The 23061-nt window shown below is 40.2% G+C and overlaps 1 protein-coding gene across 35 annotated transcripts in view; it reads right to left on the reverse strand.

The window, feature by feature from the left end:
- cast (calpastatin) overlaps positions 1–23061 on the reverse strand; it is a 39869-nt gene that overhangs the window by 10808 nt on the left and 6000 nt on the right. For 6 of the 35 annotated variants that reach the window (XM_020647940.3, XM_020647937.3, XM_020647935.3 and 3 more), the window contains 9 exons: positions 6350–6418; positions 4118–4240; positions 3675–3785; positions 2725–2856; positions 1997–2143; positions 1606–1650; positions 1421–1522; positions 1217–1297; positions 828–866 (listed from right to left, as the gene is read on the reverse strand). In XM_020647940.3, coding sequence (XP_020503596.2) covers positions 828–866; positions 1217–1297; positions 1421–1522; positions 1606–1650; positions 1997–2143; positions 2725–2856; positions 3675–3785; positions 4118–4240; positions 6350–6418 — 849 coding nt within the window. Of the gene's footprint in view, positions 1–827; positions 867–1216; positions 1298–1420; positions 1523–1605; positions 1651–1996; positions 2144–2724; positions 2857–3674; positions 3786–4117; positions 4241–6349; positions 6419–13259; positions 13311–15205; positions 15329–23061 lie in introns of those variants that run through there. The other 29 variants (XM_029280075.2, XM_020647952.3, XM_065954605.1 and 26 more) reach the window with 22 other exon arrangements.

Raw genomic sequence — 23061 nt, forward strand, 5'->3', positions numbered from 1 at the left:
CAGGCATCATCACCAGGTAACAACACAACATCTCACACGATCAGACATTTAAAAGCTAACAATAAACTGATCAGAACTCTTTGAGAACTCTTTTTCATAGCAGCAACATGATCCTCCACTAGAGGGCATGTCCTCCCAAGTCAAAAGCAAACAAAAAGGCAAAATAATGCAAACCAGACTGCATATACCAACAGCGGAGGAAAAGTACAGACACTCCCTTCACATTCCATGAAGACAAATGAATTCAAAATAACCCCTCGTAAAATACATGTTCCAAACATTTAACTGCTTAGATTTAGCAAAAATGATGATCAGACTCAAAACTCACACCGGAGGAAAGGTATCTGGGTGGAATGGGATCGTGAGACACAGAACCAGAGCTTCTTGCAAGACAAGATGACAAAGTGGGAGTCGACAGTTGTCTGTGATGCAAGTGTGGGTGTGTTGAGGGTGAGTAAACAGCAACCTGAATCTGGGTGGATATCAAAGAGTGTGACTACACTTCTGTGTGTGTGTGTCCATGTAGTTGCACGTTCATATATATGTGAGTGTTGGGTTTAGTCAGATGAAGGCCAAGAGCTTAAGAGAAAAAAAAAAAGGGAAGGTGGACCATGAGTCGACTCCCACCAGTGTAATGCAACATTCCCCACTCTAGAGGAACCACCAGATCATAAAGTGGAAACACCTCTTCCTGAATCTGTGTGTAATGTGAGTTTATTCATGTGCTTACACACGTTTCAAAATGTTCACAAAGAGTTTGTTTTTTTAAGTTTATAGACTTTCTTTGCACCTTGTCAGAGTGGAAATAAGCAGAATTGTTCACTTACCGGAACATCCTTGGGTTTCCAACCTGCAGGAGGTGGAGCCTAGAAGAAAAAACAAAACAGGAATGAAACTAATAGAGCCTCAAAGACTCAGTTCACCAAGATTACAATGAATCCCCTGTTGTGTAGTGCCACAACTTTTGATGCAAGCTCCTGGTTCTCTTCTGATTTAATGCTTAAGACACATGTCAGTTGATTCTAATAAACACATGCAGTTGATACTCAGTCCTATTCATCTGTGCCACAGCACATTGGAAGTGAATGGAGACTTGTTTTGCGATGAAAGATGACACTTTATTACATTACATCCTACTGAAAAAGTAACCAGCAAAGCAATGCTACCTAGTGAATCATAAAAGTTAATGGAGAGGAGGATGCTGGGTAGAACTGACCATATCTTCCCGTCTGTACCCTGGTGGAAGCGTGTCGTCTCTTTCTCCCACTCTGACACCCTTCGTTGCGATGACGTCATGCTGTGACACATGCAACGAACAACGTTACTCAAACCCGCTCCATGCTGCAGCTCAGTCCGATCATTAGTAGCTAGGTTTAACAAACACACTCAGAGACGATAGCACACAGTGACCATGCTGTACCTCTTTGACCTCTGGCCCTGTGTAAACGGGCTGTTTGGGGACGACTGGATCAGCTGATGGTAATATGCTGGCAAGGGCATCGAATGGATCCACTGCAGGTGCCTGCACATGCAACAGTAATCAGCACTCCAGAGCAAGCAACATGCTAACCTAAGCTACCTCATACTGCTTTAGTAAGTCTTTACCTCTTTGGCTCCTGACGCTGCTTTTGGAGGAACCTCCACCTGAACCTGAAACACAGAGATAGAATCAGTGCACACACCTTCACCACATTCAGCACATGGACATTATTAGTATGACTGAGATTGATTATGACTTGATCAACTCAAACCAAGCCGTACCAGTCTTTGTTACTCATGTTCAGGAAGACTTAAAATGTGACATTTGATAATATCCTTTAGACATTTCCCCAAAGTCTGACACCAATAAATAAATCTCACCAGGTCCTGACGGCACAGTATTGATCTATTCATCCAGAATACCATACAAATATCCAACACAACACATCCATTACAATTTTACATAGAGGATGTAAGTATCACACAGCCTCCACCCTTAGGTTTCATTATCGTCTACCTGTGTCTGAGTCGGTTTAGCTGCTTCCTTCTTTCCCTGCCCATAGCCATATCTAGCTGCAGTCGTGGCTGCTGCAGCAGGCTTTGATGTTTTAGCAGGATCAACTTTGGGCAAATCAGCTGCGAGAGTTGTGATTTCAGTTGCACTCTAAAATACAATAATTTGAAATCTATTATAGCCCATCTTGTGTTTTACATGAACAAAAACAGAAATATACCCAAATAATGAATTAAAAGACACCACCATGGTAAAAAAAAAAAAACTACAGGGAAAAAAAAGCATGACCAACTGGAAGACAGTCAAAGTGTCAGCAGGTGCCACGCAAAGAAACCAGCACAAGAAGACAAACCAACACACTTTAAAACAACTCCTTCCCATTTGTTTCCTCTGGCTGACTCAGATGTCAGATGTGTTGGAGGTGTTGCACTGTTACAATAACAAGCACAGGCATGCTTGGTGAAGGGCCACAGCACGGAGAACAAAAGTCCTTTATACATCCCCACTGGTCATATCCAAAGAAGAAAAGAGAAGGCCAAAGCAGTGAGTTGTTCTTTAAGAAACTCCCAAGGGAAGTACTCAGTCATCCTCAGGCAAGGAAAGAAAACAAAACCTGATAAAACTGCAACACAGAGAAAAAAGAAAGAAAGCCCTAATCCATACCCCAATTCAGGGAGTGGAGGGAGTTATGAAAAGAAAGATTCTGAGGAACCCTTAGCCCTTGGTTCTACCTTGGCTGTGCCTTTGGGTGACTCTTTAGGTTTGGTCACAGCAGTGGATGCCGTCAAGCCAGCAACTCCAGCTGTTCCAGCAGCAGGATAAGGAACTGCAGCAGCGGCTTTGACTTGGGACACAGGTGCAGTCTACAAATGTGTTTCCAAAGGAATGCTTATGAACACAAGGATCAATTACCAGAATTTGTAAAGCCCTTAAACATTTAGACAATAGATGTGGACCACTATTTACCAGTGTTAGTAAAAAACAAAACAAAAAAAAAGGAGTACAGTCAGTGATCTCTGGTCAGATCTGCCACAAACATGATTAACCAATTGGGTACCATTAAACTAATCTGACCATTGATCAGTGTGTTTGGTTCAGTGCTTGTACTTCTTAGTACATTTGAACCAAACTTTGTAAACTTTACAGTACTACTGACCTTTTTCAAACAACATAAATGAATTCCTGCCTCTCCAAGGCAGTTTCGGATATCTGAAATTTGTTAGAAACTGCAGTGAGTAGAGAATGTTTAAAATCTTAGGTGTATTTGCCAAGCCCTGAATATGAGAGTCAGCTGCTTAGAATTGTGTTAACTAGCTTTAACCCTTAACAAACCATAGGTAAATGTTTGCAACAATGCAATGCATTAAGCGAACATGGATGTTATGGAACCAGCATGTGAATTTGGCAGTTTCTTTACGAAAGCTGAAAGCAGCTGACGCATAATTTCTAGATGTTGGAGTTGACCAAACCTCGTGGCACAGCCCACAAGAAACCTTTTCTTAACTTCAGTTTCTGTTCACATGACATGACAACCTGACAGGAACACAACCTCAGTGAAAACTAACGTTGATCAAATATTCAAGAATTGCAAAATAATCCAAGATGTCGGGATAATGGTCAGCAGTAGTGTAATAAACAGAAAATGCGCAGATCAGCACGGTCATCATTATGACATCATTACCTGGGACATCTCCGTAGGACCGCCCCTCACCCCAGCTGATGTCATGTCAACAATAGTAGCCTCAGTTGACGACATGTCAATAACAGTAGCACCTGCTGGCGTGGTGTTAGTCTACAAACCAAGGAGCATGTGTTTAAAGAAAGTCATAAGAGTGTTATTCATGAAGTCAGCACCAAAGTTTGTCCCCAAAGCTTGAAGATATGAGAGCTTAAGAAAGGTGGTACATCAAGTGCTCAGCTCCTGATGCATGAAAAAGGTCAAGTGACTGAATCAGGGTGACAATTCACACAAAGGTGTTGCTAAATAAAAGAAGATGAAGCCAGTGAAGAAGAGGAGACAAGAGCTGCCCAACGTGTGAAGAAGAAGCAGTGATTCATGTCACTTCACTCCAAAACAGCCAAAAGCCCCCTCCACTTTTAATGAAGCATCCAGACTCTGTCTACCTCCGCTTTGGCTTTAGTTGCCTCTTTTCCTGCTGTCCCAATGGAAGCACTTCCTGCGACTCGGCCAGCTGCTGTGGTAACCGGACCAGGTTTTGATGCCATGGCAGTTCCTGACGAAGCCTTCTGCAACGCATCAGGTGTGAAAAATTGACCATATTTTATCTCTGGATGCTTGCTGTATATATATTTTTTTGCAGTAGTTCCATACGTACTTGTTTCATGAGAAAATGAACAGAACACAAAGTGGTGGAAAAATGACTTTGTTGACATCATTGTGACATCATCAGGTTTATTTTGACTTGGGCTTGTGAAAATTTCTAACAAAGACATTTCATAACTGATAGCATTAAAAGAAATGATGGTTTAGATGCATTTCTTGAAGAAGAGAAAAATAGTTACTTTATTCATCCCAGTTGTTTAAAATGAGAGTTTATCACTTCATTACCGGTTACTCATACACACAAACGCCTCATGGTACAAATGTAAGGTTTGTGGTTTAAGGGTATGATCCATGTGTCCTTCCACACTAAGCATATCTGGTGGTATCAGGTCAAATGACTTCCTCTAAAAAGCAAATGTGTTTTCTCAACTTTGAGAAATATGCAGTAGGCCATTCCAACAAATCAGGGCTACAACCTTTAACTTGCAGAATTAACCACCAGCAGTTACATGGAATAAACACAAGGTACTTGTTAAGTGTTGTGAGCTAAGCTATCGGTGCTTTTGCACTTAATGTGGTGACACTAGACTGAAGCTAACCCCAAGAGGAATGTAGTATGAAAGCTAAGCTACAGCAACAAAAGAAGATAAATAATTATCATTTGGACCTTCTTGCCTTTATGTGATAGGACAGCTGAATAGAGACAGGAAATGTGGAGAAACCAGAGTTGGGTAGACATGCATCAAAGGGTCGAAACCTGCGGCCAATGTGACGAGAAGGATACATGGGTTGCCTACTCTTTTTTGTAAAAATAGACAGCAACTCCTTCACCGTGCTACATTGAAAATGTAGCTGAACTAGCTACTTGTTAAGCAGCTGTCCTGTCTATAACTGCTTAGAATTGTCCCTTTCGAGTTTTAAACCTAAATGGAAGAGCGATATTTAAACTATGTAGGTAAAGGTAAAGAGAGATCTTTAAATGTGCTCTGTTATAATACACAGTCTGTATAGTCGTATACACTGCCCTGAAACATGAGCAGCTGTACCCCTCTATAGGGAGGTATAAAAGGTGGCAGTAAGGTCAGCTGCTAACAGGAGTTACACACAGCTGAAGGTTAACGACTTAGTATCAAGTCTGGTCTATAAACAGCATATTTTAAAAGACATAATTCCCTTAGATTACATTGTGTTAGTCACTATTTTAAATACTGTAACACCTAGTTCAAATATCCAAACCAAAGCCTTTTTCTCTACAAGCCAGGTACTAAAATGGCTCATGTTAAAGCCCAGTCGTTGAGGAACAAGTGAAAGCTCTTCAGGCCCGTCCTGTTGAGTTGTTAGTTAAAACAATGTCTGTGTTTGTAGATTTAAATTAGGCTTCAAGTGCTTAACTGTAGAGAGCAGCAGACTTAGCAGTTTTGGCTAAAAGGATGAACATGTCTCTTAAACTGGGCAGAGGATTAATGAAATGCTGTTTATATAAAACACCTTCAAAAGCCTTTGTTGAAGTCCGCCAACTGTTTTCGAGCAACAGAAGTCAGGCTGTTGTGTTAACAAGAAAGAACATTAAGCCATTCAAAATATGAATGCTTTCTACCCAAGTTCCTGATGCAACTCACTTCAGTTCTATTCAGAGTTCTATTTAAACAAACATTCAGCTGAAAATCATGCCAATCAGCATGAATGTACAGCACCTTTCATCCATTGTTTGAGAGCACAGTTAAAGGGTTAATGGACTTCCCTTTAGCTGAGAAGCTGGGTGTTAACTCTTTTGTGCTTGAATGGGAGGAAATGGAACTTTTTCTTTACGCTGCTCCTGCTCAGCTGACATCTCAACCTGTTTATTGTCTCAATTTACTTGGAATGAAAAGCTGCAGTTTAGTGGAACAGGGCAGGAAATACTACGTGTAGTCCAGATAGTGTGTAGGTCAGAGGTGAGTTGTGGTTTCTTCAGAGAGAGAGAGAGAGAGAGAGAGAGAGAGAGAGAGAGAGAGAGAGAGAGAGAGAGAGAGAGAGAGAGAGAGAGAGAGAGAGAGAGAGGCTAAAGGGTGTAGAGGAGGAATATTTGATACCTCAAATTGTGCAGGCTTCACGGTGGAGACCTGAGCTGCCGGTTTGGGCGTGGCCTCACTGGGCTGCGACTAGAGAGAGACAGAGGTGGAGAAAAGTTAAGTCTGAGTGGAAAATCTAACAAGTTAGATTGATAATCGTTTGGAGGGGAACTTCCTGGTTTCACAAAAGACAATATAATTGGAAAACAAAACATGCCATACAGCTAAACATGATGGAAAACATGCTGAAACACTCGTCCACAAAACTTCCAGCTGTAGTAAAATAGAACAAAAAGGCAGTTGGGCAAAAAATACTCATTCAGAGCTGCAAAATGCAAACAAGCGTATCCATCTTACTGCAGTCAGAGGTGGTTGATTCAAGTGCTACATTCCAGACCAAAGGGTGTGGCTTGTTTGACAGAAAGAGAGCAAAGAGACCGTGTATTGTTGTTTTCTGTGGTTGCCCCAGCAACTGACAACAAACACTATCTTACTGTATAATTTACACTTCAGCTGATGTCACAAAGTGTATAAAAAAACACACTGATATAACCATCCTCAAGGACAGCCCAACAAGGACGACCTTTGACTTCCACGTCTGAGGATTTTGATGAAGTCCTTTTTTTCACATGCAAACACCAAAGAAACATAAATGACTGTGCCCACAGTGCTGCACTGTACCTCCCTGCACACACTGCTGGGTGCTGAGACCTTTGTCTCATATTTCCTTTTGATAAGATTTGAATTTGCACATGTACTTCAAGAGGCTTTGATGCAAAAACGAGGCAGCATGTCGATGCAGTGTACTCGTGTGTTCATGCATCATCTACTATAAAAAGGTTTGTTTAAGCACTACAATTCTGAAAAATGTATACCGGCAGCTGGCTACTACAACTGTGAGTATCCTGTTTGGTCTATTGTCTTTGACTTTTTCCCAAGTTTAAAGAGCCATTCATGCAACACACAATCCAATCACTTGTACTGCTGCTTTCAGCATTCAACTTACTTTATAAAGGAAAATATGACAGCCTATTAGCCTGATTAAGATCTTTTTGTTTCTTAACCTCTGTTCAATTAGAGTCATGTGTAAGACAGAAGCTTGAAACCAGCTTGTGAATTTAAATGAGCGGTGTAAGACTAGCAAGTGTATTCACCATATTCAGGAGCTATGCTTCAAGTTAGTTCTGACCAAGTATTGTGATTGGACAAGAGGCATTTCATGAGTGCTGTTATAGAGAACGACATCACTGGAGCTTTTCACAAGTGTATCACTCCATATAAGGCTGGTCTTCTGCATACTGTGTTAAACATGTCAGCAGAAAATAGCCTGTTTCTACAGCAGAAATGAACATGCTTACAGCCTGGTCTAAAAAATGAAATAGGTCTGATTAGCTCATGTCTCCATCAGCACACACTATACCAGCGGTGAATTTTTTGATAACTCATCCATTTTTGTTTTTATGAAGGAGAAGCGTTATTTTACAATAAGGCGTGTAGCTGACCTGATTGACATGTTGGTGCAATGTAACTGTTTGTCAAGAGGCTTAAAACCCGCCTCAGCTCCAGCTCTTAAAGGCTGTCGTTGGATTGACTGAAAGTTGAGGCTTTGTCGATCAATATGTACAGTCTGTGATTAAAAAGTAAAAATAAAATTCCATCAAGCTAAGAAGCTGGTCTGTGGTAACCATTGACACAAACAAAGTAAGACTGCTGGAGAATGTGTGTGTTTCTTGGCAACAGGTCAGTTTAAGTTAAGATCTGAGACTCATTGAATTGGTGGAGCCAAAAAAAATGATAATCTGTCATCGATTTTCACAGTTTTCTTCTCTAATTAGGATGTTACACTGTTATATAAAAGTCATATCACACTCGAGGTCGACACGTTGTAGTGAATATAAGCAATGCTGTGACTCACAGCAGTGATAACCACAGCCTTCGACCTAATCACAACAGTGCTGATAGTCAGTACATCATTTCCTCTTATTTAATATTGCTTTATTAATATAAACAGGAAGTCCTTCCTAAATCAAATAATAGAAGGGAGCTCTTCATTTGTGTGTAAAACATTTATTTGCCCATTTCTAACAGAATTATGTCAGAACACATTAAAACATAAACAAGAAAAAAATATCCTGTGCTCCAAAACATGGACAGAACCAGCCAGACAAACTTGGTGTGGCCTGGTCTGTGTCCCTTCAGTACTTATTTGTTTCAATTCTAAATTATAAGATTGTATAAAAAGTTGTATTTGGTAACAGCCTGATTGGTAACAGACTTATGAAACCAACATTGTTTTCATTTTCTTTTTAAGAATTTGGTTATAGTATATAATTGGGTCATTGACTAGCATACTCACTGATAGTCCATACCACAATTCTGATACTGCTGCCAGTAAGCTACCGAAATATTGATCAATGTATTGATCAGGGTAATGTATCCATCAGGCACTGTGGCACACTTAAAGTCCTGGACCTTTGTATTGTGTTGCAACAAGGCACACCATCAACAACAGCTACCTACAATATGATTGAGATGTTTTCTGCTATTTGGAGCGTTTACACTTAAGGTTTTTCCAATAAAAACCAAGACATAAGAAACTGGAATGATACATAAATGAATCGCTTTTTAATAATAATAATAATAATAATAATAATAATAATCCATTTATTTTATATAGCGCTTTTCTAAAAACTCAAAGACGCTTTTTCTTTGAAGTGAATCGAAAAACCTTCACACTGCCGCCTGTAGAGTTTTTGACTGAAAACGTGTGAGAACAGTGACACACTGTATTGGTGTTAAAAGCTCTCACCCTTTAACATCAAAACAGCTTAGTTTAAAGCTTTCTAATGGGATCAAGAACAGCATCACTCAGTGTATTTATGATGCCAATAATCTATCATACAAGTTCTTTAAAATACCTCAAGTCAATCAAGGTTCAACAAGTGCAGTACTAAATAAACTCCTTTTTGAAGGCAGCTAAGCATAATGTTCAGTGTTTGTTAGGTGTGCAGTGATCTCCAGGTGGAGCCCAGCATGCTGCAGAGCCAAGCCCAGTTATTTCAGGCTTTACGAATAATAACCACAGAGCCTCCACCCCACTGACATCAGGTCAGAGTTTCACATCCAGCCCAATCCATTGTGTATCTTTTTGTCATAAAACAGTCCGATCTAATCAAGCCAGTTGGTTAACATACTTTTTTTCATGCTAATCACACAAGGTCGTAAGCTACATGGTCCAAAGCTAAAGTCCTTTTGCAGTTTTGTGCTTCTTATGTATTTCTATCTTATGTCATTCCTGACAGAAGCTGTAGAGTCCTCTGACCCTTAACATATGTCTACCAAACAATCATCATCACAGGTTTAAGCACCTGTTAGCCTCCGAGTGAGTTAACCTGTCAAAGCAGCTGTGCATCACGTTTTGCATTAACACTTAGCTGGCAGGTTGTAGTGCAAAGCCAGTATGTATATCTGTGATTGACTACAGGGAGTGAAAATAAGACAGAGATGAACCAGAGGAAGGATTGACACTGAGATTCAGAGCATATTATGAGCTGCAACACATTTAGAAATGATTGCTGCTCCGTGCTGTTAGTGATTGGCTCACATGCTGGTGTTACATTTGTCACAAATAAGGTCACATCCCAGTGCAGGGTTAGCACATTTAGTGGTTTCTCTGACTTTGCTCCAACTAAACTGAACAACAACAACACTTTTCTCCCAGCTCCCAATTTTCATGGAATGAAAAAAGCGATCCCAGAATATTTTTATGCAATACATGATTTAAATCTCGAAAGATTTAAATCATGTATTGCATGATAACAGCACAGGTCTTAGATTCACCTCTTATTGTGACCTGCCCAAGTCACACCTATGTCATCATCATGTGGTCTAATTATTTTCTTGATATGCCAGACCTGTCTGGCAGAAAAATGATCAGATCCAAAAAGAAGTGCTCACTAACTTGGCTAAAGTAAATTTTCAGCTGATCTTTAAGATGTTAGATTGTTTGTGTGCAAAGAAAATATGTTATAACTCATTTAATATAGGAACAAAATATATTTATATATTTATTTATTTATTTTTATTTTTGATTGGCACGTTTCAAACCATAAACATGTATTTCAAAATCCCACTCTGTACCTTAAACTGTAAAAATCTGCTGAATGTAGAAAGGGTATTCCATATTTTTCTGTCACAAATGCGTTTATTATCAACTGACTGAATATCAGGCAACATAATGCTTTTCTGAAAGAGTAAGGAGGAAGTGGCACTGGGGAGGAAGTGAGGTCACAGGAAGTCAGGGCATCCCCCCCCCCTGCCAGAGGGGTAGTCATGTTACTCCTGTAACCACAGTAAATATTGATTATTGCTTAGTTACAACTAAACTTCAATAATTAAAAAAAAAAAAGAGGATTTACAACTGCATACAATTAGTCAGGCCCTTAACCCCCAATGTGTTATTGTTGTGCTTTATTGTGTTCCATGTTCATGTACTATGCTCCAAGACTAAACGTGTTACCTTTGAGTATAGCCAGGGTGGTTGTTTCAACTTGTGTACACTCTTTATGCTAAGCTAAGCTAACAATCTCCTGACAGTGCCATGAGAGTGGTATTAATACTCATCTTGTTACTTTTAACAAGATAATGTCTATGACAACTTAGACAACCAAAATTGTTAAATTATTCCATTAAAAGAAGCAGCTTATTTTCATCTTAACAAACAGCTGCCTCAGAATTCACCTAAATAAAATAAAAAGACAAAACATCTCAACAGACTTGCCAGACCAACTTGAAGTATGTGGACACAGTTCAGTTTCATCTCAGGTGGTACTGAGGATTGATTCTTGCCCATGTGTGACATAAAAGCATCATCATTTAAGGAAACACTGAAAAGTAACTTTGATTTCTTTCTGGTGTATGCTTAAAGTTTTTTGTCCAAGGATGATGTCTCTGGAAAATAAACAAATGAATGTCTCAGTGAAAAGATGTATGACATCGTCACAGTTCTCTATATACTTTCAAGTATAGACAAAAACACACACCAAACTCAGAGCTCTCATTAACCAAGTCTGAACTAAATCTGATGTAACCCACAGGCCAGCTGATATCAAAGGAAACCAGCCAAGAGGATTTGATGACTCATTTTTCTGTCACATGCATGGGAGCAGACCACAAACAACCTGAAAGACCTAAACCATGAGACAGCTTCGTGTTTCATTGCTGATCTCAACATAATGTGACACTAGGTTTTTTTTATCCTTTGAACCCCATATCTAAGTCAATAAGTTATGCGGACTTTTCAATGGTTATAATTCTGTAAATAATGATCATATGTATGGATAATCATCAGTGGGATATTTGAAGGGGAAAAAAAACATGCTTCAAAACTGTACAAACAAAACAGTCTCCCCTTAATGTTCTGTCTGAACAGGACAGTGTGTGACAGATACCACTTAACACAGACAGGTTAGGCAGCACATAGAGTGAACCACCCAGATACCTTTCAAACAGGCAAACAAACATGCATACTTTATTCACAGGAGAAACAATGTATAATAGCAAGGACGAGAACTAATTAGCATGTTTGAAAAACGACTCCTGTAGTTTTTATCTGATTGTAAAAGTCATCAAGAATCACAAAGGTCTCTTTCCTGCAAGCAAAAGATTGAATGTAGGCAAGTTTCTGTTATTTTTTTGTCATCTAACTCTGCCTGAGTTTCTGTTGTATGTCTTAGCTTAAGCAGAGTTTTTGTATGTAACTAGTGTGAACTCAGTGCTCACCTGACACAGTCCTGAACTCTCTGCAAGCTTTCTGTCTGATGTCAACCAAAGCTGTAGCATTCCTACATTCCTCATGCCTGCAGTACAACACCCTGCTATCAAACTGTCCATCCATGGACACACTGCAAACAAGCTCAAGCAACTTTTAGCTTATATCACACAATTTGTGTCCATTGTTTTATTCTTATTGCTATGGGCAAGGCAACTTCAGGATGGATAAAATAATGGACTATGATGGTTTTAGCATACATTCATGCCTAACCGATGAGCTGAAAATAATAAGCTAGCTCTGGCTCTGCCTCCAGGTTAGCCTCTTCTGTGTAACATAGCTTTGAAGAGTTGTTGTTTTTTCCGGAAAGGCTAAAATGTGACACAAAGTTTGTTACCCATTTTCTGTTGTGAATAAGTTACTTCTTTGGTGTTTCACAGTTAAGTATGAGGCCCACAGCAGAACATGTTTTCATTACCACTCAACATCTCTTAACATGAAAAAAAAGCCAAGCAATACATCAGTTTCACATAAATAATTACTTGCTTCAAAAACATGTTTTCATTTGACAAGCTATCATGCTAGCTAGTTGAATTTAAAGTGCCTGCTAAATGAATTGTAGCTTTGAACTTGTTAGCCAGCAGCTTACATACAAAGACATGCTAGCTGTAGCGTTAGCTGATCAATTCTATTTAAAATAAGGTTATGATTTTGTTGAAATAGGGACTCAAGATATGAGCTGACCGCTGAACTTGGATACCATTTCCAGCCTCTTTTATTTACTTCATTTGATAGTAAATAAAAAAAAAACTAAAAACAAAACATCAGGAGGAAAGACGCCAGTGGAACACAGGCTAGTTCCAGGTTGTTGATGACCTTAGCTGTACACATGATTTATACAGAAGTTTTCTCATGCTTCGTGAGGGGCTTAACAAATAACAGAAACACCTTACACTTTACTGTATCCTATACGCCCTGATACAATAGGCTTCTTAGTTAATGTCCAGACATTAACCATTCAGACCCTGAGTCATATTTGTACACTATGATCTGAGGGTAGTTATCAGCATCATTAAGGGTTCCCTGTTATATCGTTCAGCCCTCGAGTGCAAAAGACAAAGAAAGTGTGCAAACAGTAGACAAGCGGGGGCAAGACTGTACCTTATAGAAATTTTGTCGGGGTAAGGGAAGGGGCCGATAGTTGCCGTGCATCTGTTTTGTAAGGGACAATATTTAGGTCATTGAACAATAGTTCACAGAAAGACTGAAACAACGCAGTCTCAGATTGAAACAGTTCAAATTGAACACAGTCAAACACATATGCACATGAAGCACAACATATATTCTCAGTCAATGCCATTTCAACACAACAGGTTTCCTTTCAGGGGTACAGACCCACAATGATGCAGGTTGTAATATTTTTCAGCAAAGACACACGGCTGACAGTCATTTCAACACAACACAGAGTTTTGAGCTTCACAATCAAAACAGCTGCAATCTCTGTTCATCAAAACAAAAAAAGACCAAACAGATATAAGCAAGAATCTGTGTGACCACGGGAGAAAATCTTGTGTACAAAAACTTCACGGCTTGACCATATTTCCTATCGTGAGACACATACACAGACAGTCTGCATGTGCATACACTGAACCTCAGTGCTTTAAAAGCTACTGTGGTAGAAACCAGTGAGGACGACACTGACCAACAGACACTGATTGCAGCGTCATGGTCATTCTGGGAGAGCTGGGCACCCTGCCGGCTGAAACACGAGCGAGAGAGGTCAAAATAGACACAAGTCTTTATAGAGTGATAACAACGGCAGGGTGCCATATGAAACCATTGCTCATTTCAAACCGGGTCAGACTGACACGTCTTAGAAGGAAACTGTTGATGTGCTCGAGGACTGAGTCCTTCTTTTCCTGTTTCAGAGGACAGATTTACAGTCTGAGCATGCATTCAAACTTGATTCTCTGCATGACACATAGCTCACAGTGTATTTGTCCATCAGAAGTGAGAAAACAATGCAGTATACGCAGGCCTCATGACAACAACAGTGTTTGAAGCTGTGTGTAGCTTGTGCTTGTAAAGAAAACTGATGACTAATGCCTGACCGCGCCCGACAAACCACAGACATGCACATGTGAATAAGGCTGGAAACAGCTCCTAGCAGGCTGCCGCTAACAACTTCAAAATAGCACAAGCAGCTCGTCTGAATGGTCAGTTGTAACAATGTGGATCACCTTGGTGACGAGTGGCTGAAATGACGAAGGCTAAAGTCAGGGTTACAAGGCAAGAATGTGGAGCAGAAGTGTGACCGTAGTTTCAGGGCAGAGCTGCATGAGGATAAACAGTGTTGCTGCAGGGGAGGTTTAGAGAGCAAACAGACAGCTGGGTAAAGTGAGTGAAGCCATCAGTCAAACCTACTGCAGTAAGCGTTCTATTTTCTTAGAATATTCTCCCCAGAAAAGTAATCCAGGAGAAACAAATTCGGAACTTTAAGAGCGCTACAATTGGAGCACAAGCATAGGAGCACATACTTTGATCTTGAATTTAGCTGTATTTGTGCTATATGCGTGTCAGTGTGTATCTGAAGCCTGCACACTCACACACACACTTCTTTAACATACAAAAACCTCTGGTTTACAGAAGCCTGTTAAATCCAATTGTTTGAAGCCACATTATGAGTCAACATCAGACCCTGACGGCATATTAATAGAACATTAGTACCCTTTAGTCTTTGTGCACAGTTGGTTGTTTACTGTGTATTTTGTTGTTACCTTGGCTACAACAGCTCTTAGGGTCCATTTATGTGTCGATAGCAGCAGCACAAGCAATCTTTTTAATCTTCTGCCAACTTTCTTAAAACTTAGCACAACAAAAGGCAGCAAGCTTCTTCACCATAAGCTGCTTTTTCATCACGTTCACACGACATGCAGAGCTGCTGTTGGATTAGGCCTACATCACCAAAAAGCCTCAAAACACTGCTCTGCTGTAAAACAGTCATCAAAGTGATTCAACAGGTGCCAGTCAAACAGGAAGGCCTTCAACACACACATACAGTTACAAAAAGAGCATTCAGGAAGGGGAAATACTGCTCAGATACATACCATAGGTGTGATTGTGAGTGTGTATCCTCTATATATGCAGCTATGTGTACTACAGAGATGCTCTCCTGAGGCTGCTTCACCTTAGATTCCCGCTGATGAAGCACTTTAATCCACACTCTATGTCAAACACACACAGAAACACACATGTAAACACACATACACACCCAAGCTTGGTGCTCCGCCTATTTCAAAGCAGCACAACAAGCCTGTGCTGCTCAGAGCTCCGCCTCCTCAGGCTCAAGGCAGCAGAGCAGGCTCAGTCAGATTGGACAGTCAGACACAAAAAGACCAACCCACTGCTCACAGTCTGCCAGGAAAAATACATAAAGTCAGCTCGAGGGAAACTTTGGGCTGGGCAGGGGCGGGCTTTAAGGCTTCGATAACAGACATGATGGCCTACATCAAGATAAGTAGAGGAAGGCTTTTTTAATGGAGGCAGAGCTGGAGGATGGAGCAGCTGTGAGGCAGGAGTGAATTTGAAGGAGAAGTGCTTTTTGGCAGCGTCTGGGTGTGTCAGATAGACTCACTGCTCAGGAATCCAGGCTGCAGAGCCACTCAAGCAACACAGTGGTTAGAAAGAAAAGAAGAGAGGGAGGAGGGATCACATCACATCATGGAGTACAAACCGCACCCAGAGACAGTCAGGACAGAGGAGAAGAAAAACTGAATTTAAGAAAGAAGACAGTTTAAAAAAAGAGTTCAGACAAGTTTTCTCGGCCCTGAACAAAGTAGCAGACAGGAAATACAGCTGTTAGACTTCAGCCAGATGTTGTGGTGGTGTAACTTTTACATGATCACACACACACACACACACACACACACACACACACACACACACACACACACACACACACACACACACACACACACACACACACACACACACACACACACACACACACACACACACACACACACACACCTTAGAACCTGCTGAAGTGGGGGGGGGGGGGGGGGGGGTGCTTTGGAGAACAGCACCTCCTTCTGTCTAAAAATAATCCTAACACTTGAATGAAAATGAACGGAGGATTGTGTGAGTGGAGTCTGGAGCTGCTGTGGAGGCTCGCTGTGTCTGTCTGTGTGATGTTAAATACTGAATGAACACAACACTGGACAAATGATTGTTGTCTGCTGCATTGGTTCTGTCTTCAATAATGCAGTGTCACTTCAAACAATGTGTTACTTTTGAAACATATAGATTTGACAACTTAAACAGTCACAGCCTGTTCAGAAATGTTTGATTTATTTAAAGCAGAGAAGTTAGGAGAAGCATAACCGTTTGAATGTGTTTGGGTTGTATTAACTGTGTATATTTTCCCAGGAATTAGATCATGGCATTTGTTGATATATTAGGAAAGAATGTAAACAATGAGAGCATTTTTTTTTTAGAATATTATTGTCTTTGGGGAACATTTTCTGACATGAATAAACTTGTTAAAACATCAGCCCATGACAAAGTGATAATTAAAGGACACCATGTTGGTCATGCATAAATGAAATTACATTCAAAAATGAACGAGGAATTTGGCATTTTCTTGCTAAATAATTAGTCTGGTGTCCCTGCATCCTTTTCTGTTTGTCTAAAAACATGTTTTAAAAGGACAAGAGGACCTTCTACAGATCCTTGCTTTGGCATCTCCCTGTCAGGAATATTTGTTTATGTTTTGAGACCTTCAAAATAAATCTTCTCTAACAGTTTTGCTACGACTGACTGAACAGAGCCAGCTTTTGTGTCTTTGACCCTGTGAGTGTTTATGTTTGTGAGAAAAAGAACTGTTGCTTGTGCTGAATCCAAACACATTCCCTAACAAACTAAAACCCCTGGTAACATTGATCTTTGTCGACATGTCAGGAGCTTAAGCAGACGAAGAGCACAACCAACCAGAGGCCTCCACCAGTCAGAAATGTAGAGGGGGGGGGGGGTTAGTTTGTAGTCTTGATTCTGTTTCTCACTGAAAAACAGGACTGATGCAGACTTTTTTTTTTCTGGCAAGAGATCACAGTCAAAAGTATTTCACATGAAACCTCACTGGTAAACATAGATAGAGACGCAGAGGCATGTTTTACCTCAAAGTTCTTGTGAATCAGTTGTTATCTGTTTGTGATAGCAGAAGCTGCCAGAATGAATCTCAGTGGGAACTTGTTACAGGGATGCAACTTTCCATTTTAAAAAACTTGTCAAAGTATACAAGACAACCAGGGATAATGAAGCGGAGTAACCAGGATAACTTGATAAACCTGACCAACACTCTCTTAAACACAGTGAGGTGGAAATGACCAGGGATTGTTGGTGTTATGATGGTCAGCACATTCAGACTGATTTAACATTTAAACACACATTCACCATCAACTTTTGAAGGCCTCTAAATGTAACAGCTTTAAATGATCAACCTTCATAAATTTACTTTGTAACTTGCAGGTCAACATGCATTTGCTTTCACTGGACTTTTCAAACCTTAGATGTATAGACCAGTGGTTCTCAACTCGTCTTGCATCAGGACCCATCACCAACTCCTCCGGGAAAAATTGCGACCCAAAATCTGTGATATATTTTGACCAATCAGATTAATTTACTGAAAAATTGTGTAGTTTGGACCTCAGTTGGTACAAAACGTGACAGACGCAATAAACTAAACAAAACGAACATGATTAAAAGCGCTTCATAGGCTTTTCTACACAAGTTTTTTTTCCAGGCAAACTTTCGCGACCCACTTAAAATGGCTCCTTGACCCACCTCTGGGTCCCGACCCGCCAGTTGAGAACCACTGGTATAGACGCTATTCACACAATGGCATCCTAGCTAGCATTAGCATGTGACCGATGATCATCACTGTTACTTGTTGTTGTTGTGGCAGCCCCTGCTTAGAGTGTTTGTCTGTGTTTCATGTACATATCTGTTCTTTCAGATGCTGAAAAGTTGTTGTCATATTCTGCTCGATCTGGAGGCCTGTTGCTCTTCCTAGGATATGAAAGCAATGTTCCTGCGCCCCTCTCTCTCTCCCTCTCTCCACCAGCCAGACCAACGCCTGCACTGTTTGTTTGATTTAGGTCTCTTCAACTTCTCACATTACACAATGCTCTCAAACACACCCACACATACACCACTGATGATACAGACCTGCCACACCTCATAACTGTTGTTCATTTACTTCTTCAACTTCTGACTCCTCCTGTCTTTTCTCATTAGTCATTAGAATATATCCATGTATAGTCCACAGTTAGGAAATAGAGCTCAGGAGAAAATATGTAGTTAGTAACTAAGATTAACAGATAGCGACATGCTGTAGTGTGATGTGAATGCATTTTTTAGTTTTACATCTGATACATTTGACTGTTAAAAGACAGCTAGAGGAGTGCCAGTAGTGTATCGGTAAGTGTACAAGTACAAAGGCTGTAGTCCTCTAAGCGGGCAGCCTGGGTTCAAATCCGACCTGTGGCTCCTTGCCCACATGTCATTCCCCTCTCTCTCTCACTCCCTGAATCTGACTCTATTCACTGTCTTATCTCTTAATAAAGGCCTTTAGAAAGACAGCTCTTAATACAATTTGTATACCGATAAAGATCAGTAAAGATAAAATACTAAGTACAAGTTTGTAAACAGGGGGTGCCAGAATCAATGCAAACTGAAAGTAAACTGTATTATAACTCCTGTGATGGATGAATAAAAACCCACTCTTGCATATTCCATAAAGGGTTGATAATGTCATATTTGGCAGAAACATAAAGAAATATGAATCAACAATGATTGCTGAGAGAGTACTGGCCATGGTGAGCAAGAAACACAAACAAAAGAAGTACTTTAGCTCTTATCATATATTGCTCACTGTTGAACAGTATAGAGCTAACTGTAGTGTCACCATTTTAAATATAGCAAATATGATATATCCTTCTTAAAATAAAGAGTGACTTGGGCTTGTTGTTCTTAGCTCTGTCTTCATGCAGGACGTGATGAGGCTTCCTTCAGTTTGTTAATGCTTCGCTCAGAGGCTCCAACATGTTTTATTCATGTGAACCCCCCCCCCCCCCCCCCCCCCCCCCCAATCCAAATGTTAGTAGGGGTAATGACTGATTTGTCGCAAGCAAACAATTCAAGTAGAACCAAGAGAACTTCCACCCGAAGAAAAATCCTTTTTTAGTATAAAATTGGGCTACATATCTGAATTGAAATCTCTTGTAGAAACGGCTGCACTTGGTTGGAACAACAAGTGAGTAGTGGGATAGGAGGGGAGGCGGTGGGCTGAGAGGACAGCTTTGTTTTGGTTTGAGAGACTGGTGCTGACGTATGACATCCTCACATCGACTCTGAAAGTTGCATATCAAACTTTCCATTAATGGAGATCTGTTTAAACTAGGCATTCCATTGCAATGAATATCTCTATTTTTTGCTTTGAGTGTCATTTCTTTGCTTGGTTATGTAATTTAAGGAACAAAAGTGAATATCTGAAATGGAATTAACTTGTGTTGATGTGAAGGATATGGTTTTGATAGACAGCACTGTCTGTATACACAAAGCTGAATCAGAATGACACTCAGATAACATAAAAGAATGATTGTATACATTTGACAGCTTGGTTCACTTAACACTGTAGAAAAATGACTTCAGTGCATCTTTATCCTGTGGACTAGTTTTATATTCTAATATCAGGAGAGCTTCCCCTGTGTCCCTCTCCGGTCCCTTGGGTGCATCTATATCCCCCACACTCAGTGAACTATACGTGTCCTTTGCTCAGCTGCATGTCCACGTACGATCTCTAAATTTAGCCCTGCTTTGTTGACGCACACTTCCCATTTCATCATACACTGAAACACTCACAGAAAACTGATACTTTCTCTTGCCACCCAGACTCCTCACTGTGTGCATATGAGGAAATACCTCTAACTCACAGTAAATAAACCACACATTACAGTCTCACCTTACAGGATGAGGCTAAATAAATCTCTGCATCTCAAAAACAACAATCAAATATAGGCATATTAAGGCCTTTGTCAGAATTTCAAAGAATACGCTTCTTGATTCTTAATACTAAGAATATCGATCATTATGTTACATCAATTTCAAGTGGACTTCTTTCTAAAGTGCATCTGCTCAATCTTCATATCTATCTCTATTCGTCTTTAAAAAAAATAAAAACATGTGGCTTTTTCCTCAAACGTTGCAGATTCAAACAAACTGAACTCAGAAAGATCGGAAGCAGATTCTCAGGTGAGCTCGGAGGCCCGGAGACTCTCCCACAGCTGCTTTTATATAACTGATGTGTTACGAAAACATCTGAGAGAAACTTCTCAGCAGAGAACTCAAGGCCACGCTGACGGTGAAGTGAGAAATCTAACAAGTCCTGATGCGTGCTGGGAAATAACACGTGACAGGAAAAACACTGGCATTTTAAAACACATTTAACAGGAAATGGAAGGATAATATTTAGCTGTGCAGGATATGTGTCAACAAAATATCTGTGTGTTTATGCTCACCATGTACACAGTGTGCTTGCCCTCCCTTTCTGGCACAGACACACACACAGCCTGAGGGTTTATTACAGCGAGCCACGTGCTGAAGCATCCCATCAATACAGATGAGTCCCTCGAGACTATTTCAAACATGTCATCTTTCATTTAGTGTTTTCTAACATTCAGAAACACTCAATCGGCTCCATACAGGTAGAGTAAATATATAACTTTACAATGTCAGGTCAGTAAACTGAACATGACCTGTGGCTCATGCTGCCTAATCTCTTCGGTCTGTTGTTTATATCAGAGGATAACCAAGGGGAAATTTAAGTCCTGATTTGTCATTTCCTGACGGTGAAACATGTACAGGCCTGACCTAGGACTTTCATTTCATCAGTAAGTCAACAGAATCTGCACTGGAGACCAACTTTTTCACTTCAGGTCAATGGTATAAAAGTCAAAAGCTTCCTCAGGCACTGTAATAAAGAACAATTTCAATATACTATATGTCCATTTTTCAATTTTATCCCCCCGCCTGATACTGTACGAGTTTGCCATGTTTCAGGGACTCATAGTGTGCTTGTTACACCTCACATTTATTTGACAGATTGGCCTACAGTAGACATTTCGCCGGTTAAGATGTTGCATGTGGAGAGCTGACAGTACATAAAGGAGTAAGAATATTTTTCTCCTCCTGTGGTTGAGCAGACATTAGCGCTAACAGTTTTCGGCATTAATTGTATAAAAAGAGCTGTGTCAATGTGTTGTGTCAATACTTACTGAACATTCTTGACCCTGCAGTTGCAAAAAATGTTGACAAATTGTTGGCGGCCAAAACATGAAATATCAACCTCAACATTGATGGAATACAGCAAACAGCTGCCTGATTACAGAACCATGAGTTATAGAGTAACATTACACTTCATTTAGTGTCTTGTTTCTGGCCACATAGTGGATCCAAGTCCAATATTTTTGCTTTGTTTTTGCCTCTGTACCAACTCCTCAACCATCTAGTATCTGCTTATTGCTACATAATGTTCAGTTCCTAACTATGTCTGTCTGCTGGTTGGTGCTGGGAAGGCTGCGTGCAAAAACCTTTTTAGAGAATACAACACTAAAAACAGCTGCATAGAAAGTATGAGAGCCATGAGTACGAACCAAAACAGTAAAGTTGTGCACACGATATCCACCAAACAATGAGCATAAATTCAACTTTCATAAACATCAACTATGACTAGGTCATAAATCTCTGTAGGAACCTTGTATCAACTAGTCACACACTGTTAAACATCATTACAGTTTTTAGCTGCTTATGAAACATGCTAACATTAATATAGATGCTTCTGTATGTCCTGAAAAAGCAAAAACGACCATCAGCGAAAAGATGAATAATATCTATATGGCACATTTTTATGTTTGGTAACACTGCTGCCAGTTAGATGTAGTACAGCAGGCTGATGAAAGAGCCTTTGTTTACATTTTTCCACTGCAAAGATTCACTGAGTGACAGGCATGTACAGGCCCAGATCAGCAAAGAGAGCTCTGTCCACAGGCGTCGCCAAAATCTACAAGTAAATAATTGAATGAAAGTACATTTTTAAAAATCTTACAGAGAAGATCCCTGCTGCTGTTTTGCTGCATTAACTTTAGTGCAGGACTTTGAGACTTTAAGAACATTTTAATATGTAGTAAACTGAGCTTCTTATGATAGTCCTTAGTTCTGACAAATATTTCTCAAAAAGGTTAGAAGTACCGTATTACTGAATTACAAGACTGAACCTAGAAATCACTTATGATTCCAGTGATGTGTTAAAAATAAAGTGTTGACTGCTTCATGTCATAAAAACACGAGAGTCAAATACCAAGACTGATGTGTCAAATATCTGTGTGTGTGTGTGTGTGTGTGTGTGTGTGTGTGTGTGTGTGTGTGTGTGTTTGACAGCAGGGAAGTGTTCAGGACACATCAGCTAGTGTTCCATCTATTGTCTTATTGTTATTTTAATACTTTGTTCTAAAGGTTAAAGAAATGTTTCTGCAGTGGTCATTTCCTGCAGTGAAATGATAATGGGGCCAAAGGACGGAGACATGCGGAGGAGGCAGACTTCTTGGGGACAGAGCAGGGGATTTTTGGGCCCAAAACACAACAAAACAAAAACTCCCACAATAGATCTGCTGGCTATCTGTGTGCAAGACGCGTTTTAACCTTCAACACATAACGTGACTCAGAGCAAACTAACACAGCCCTGATAACAAAGTACTGACATCTGACAGACACAGCAGGCCTGTTACATATCAGCCTGTCGCACTTTCTTCCTCAGACATCGAAAAAAAGTAAGAACAGACAAACACACTTCTGGATTTTATCGACAGTACTTGCAATTTTCAGTTGCAAGTTCAGTTTTTTTTACAGT

Source organism: Labrus bergylta, chromosome 5 (assembly GCF_963930695.1).
Source record: "Labrus bergylta chromosome 5, fLabBer1.1, whole genome shotgun sequence".
In the NCBI taxonomy this organism is placed as follows: Eukaryota; Metazoa; Chordata; class Actinopteri; order Labriformes; family Labridae; genus Labrus; species Labrus bergylta.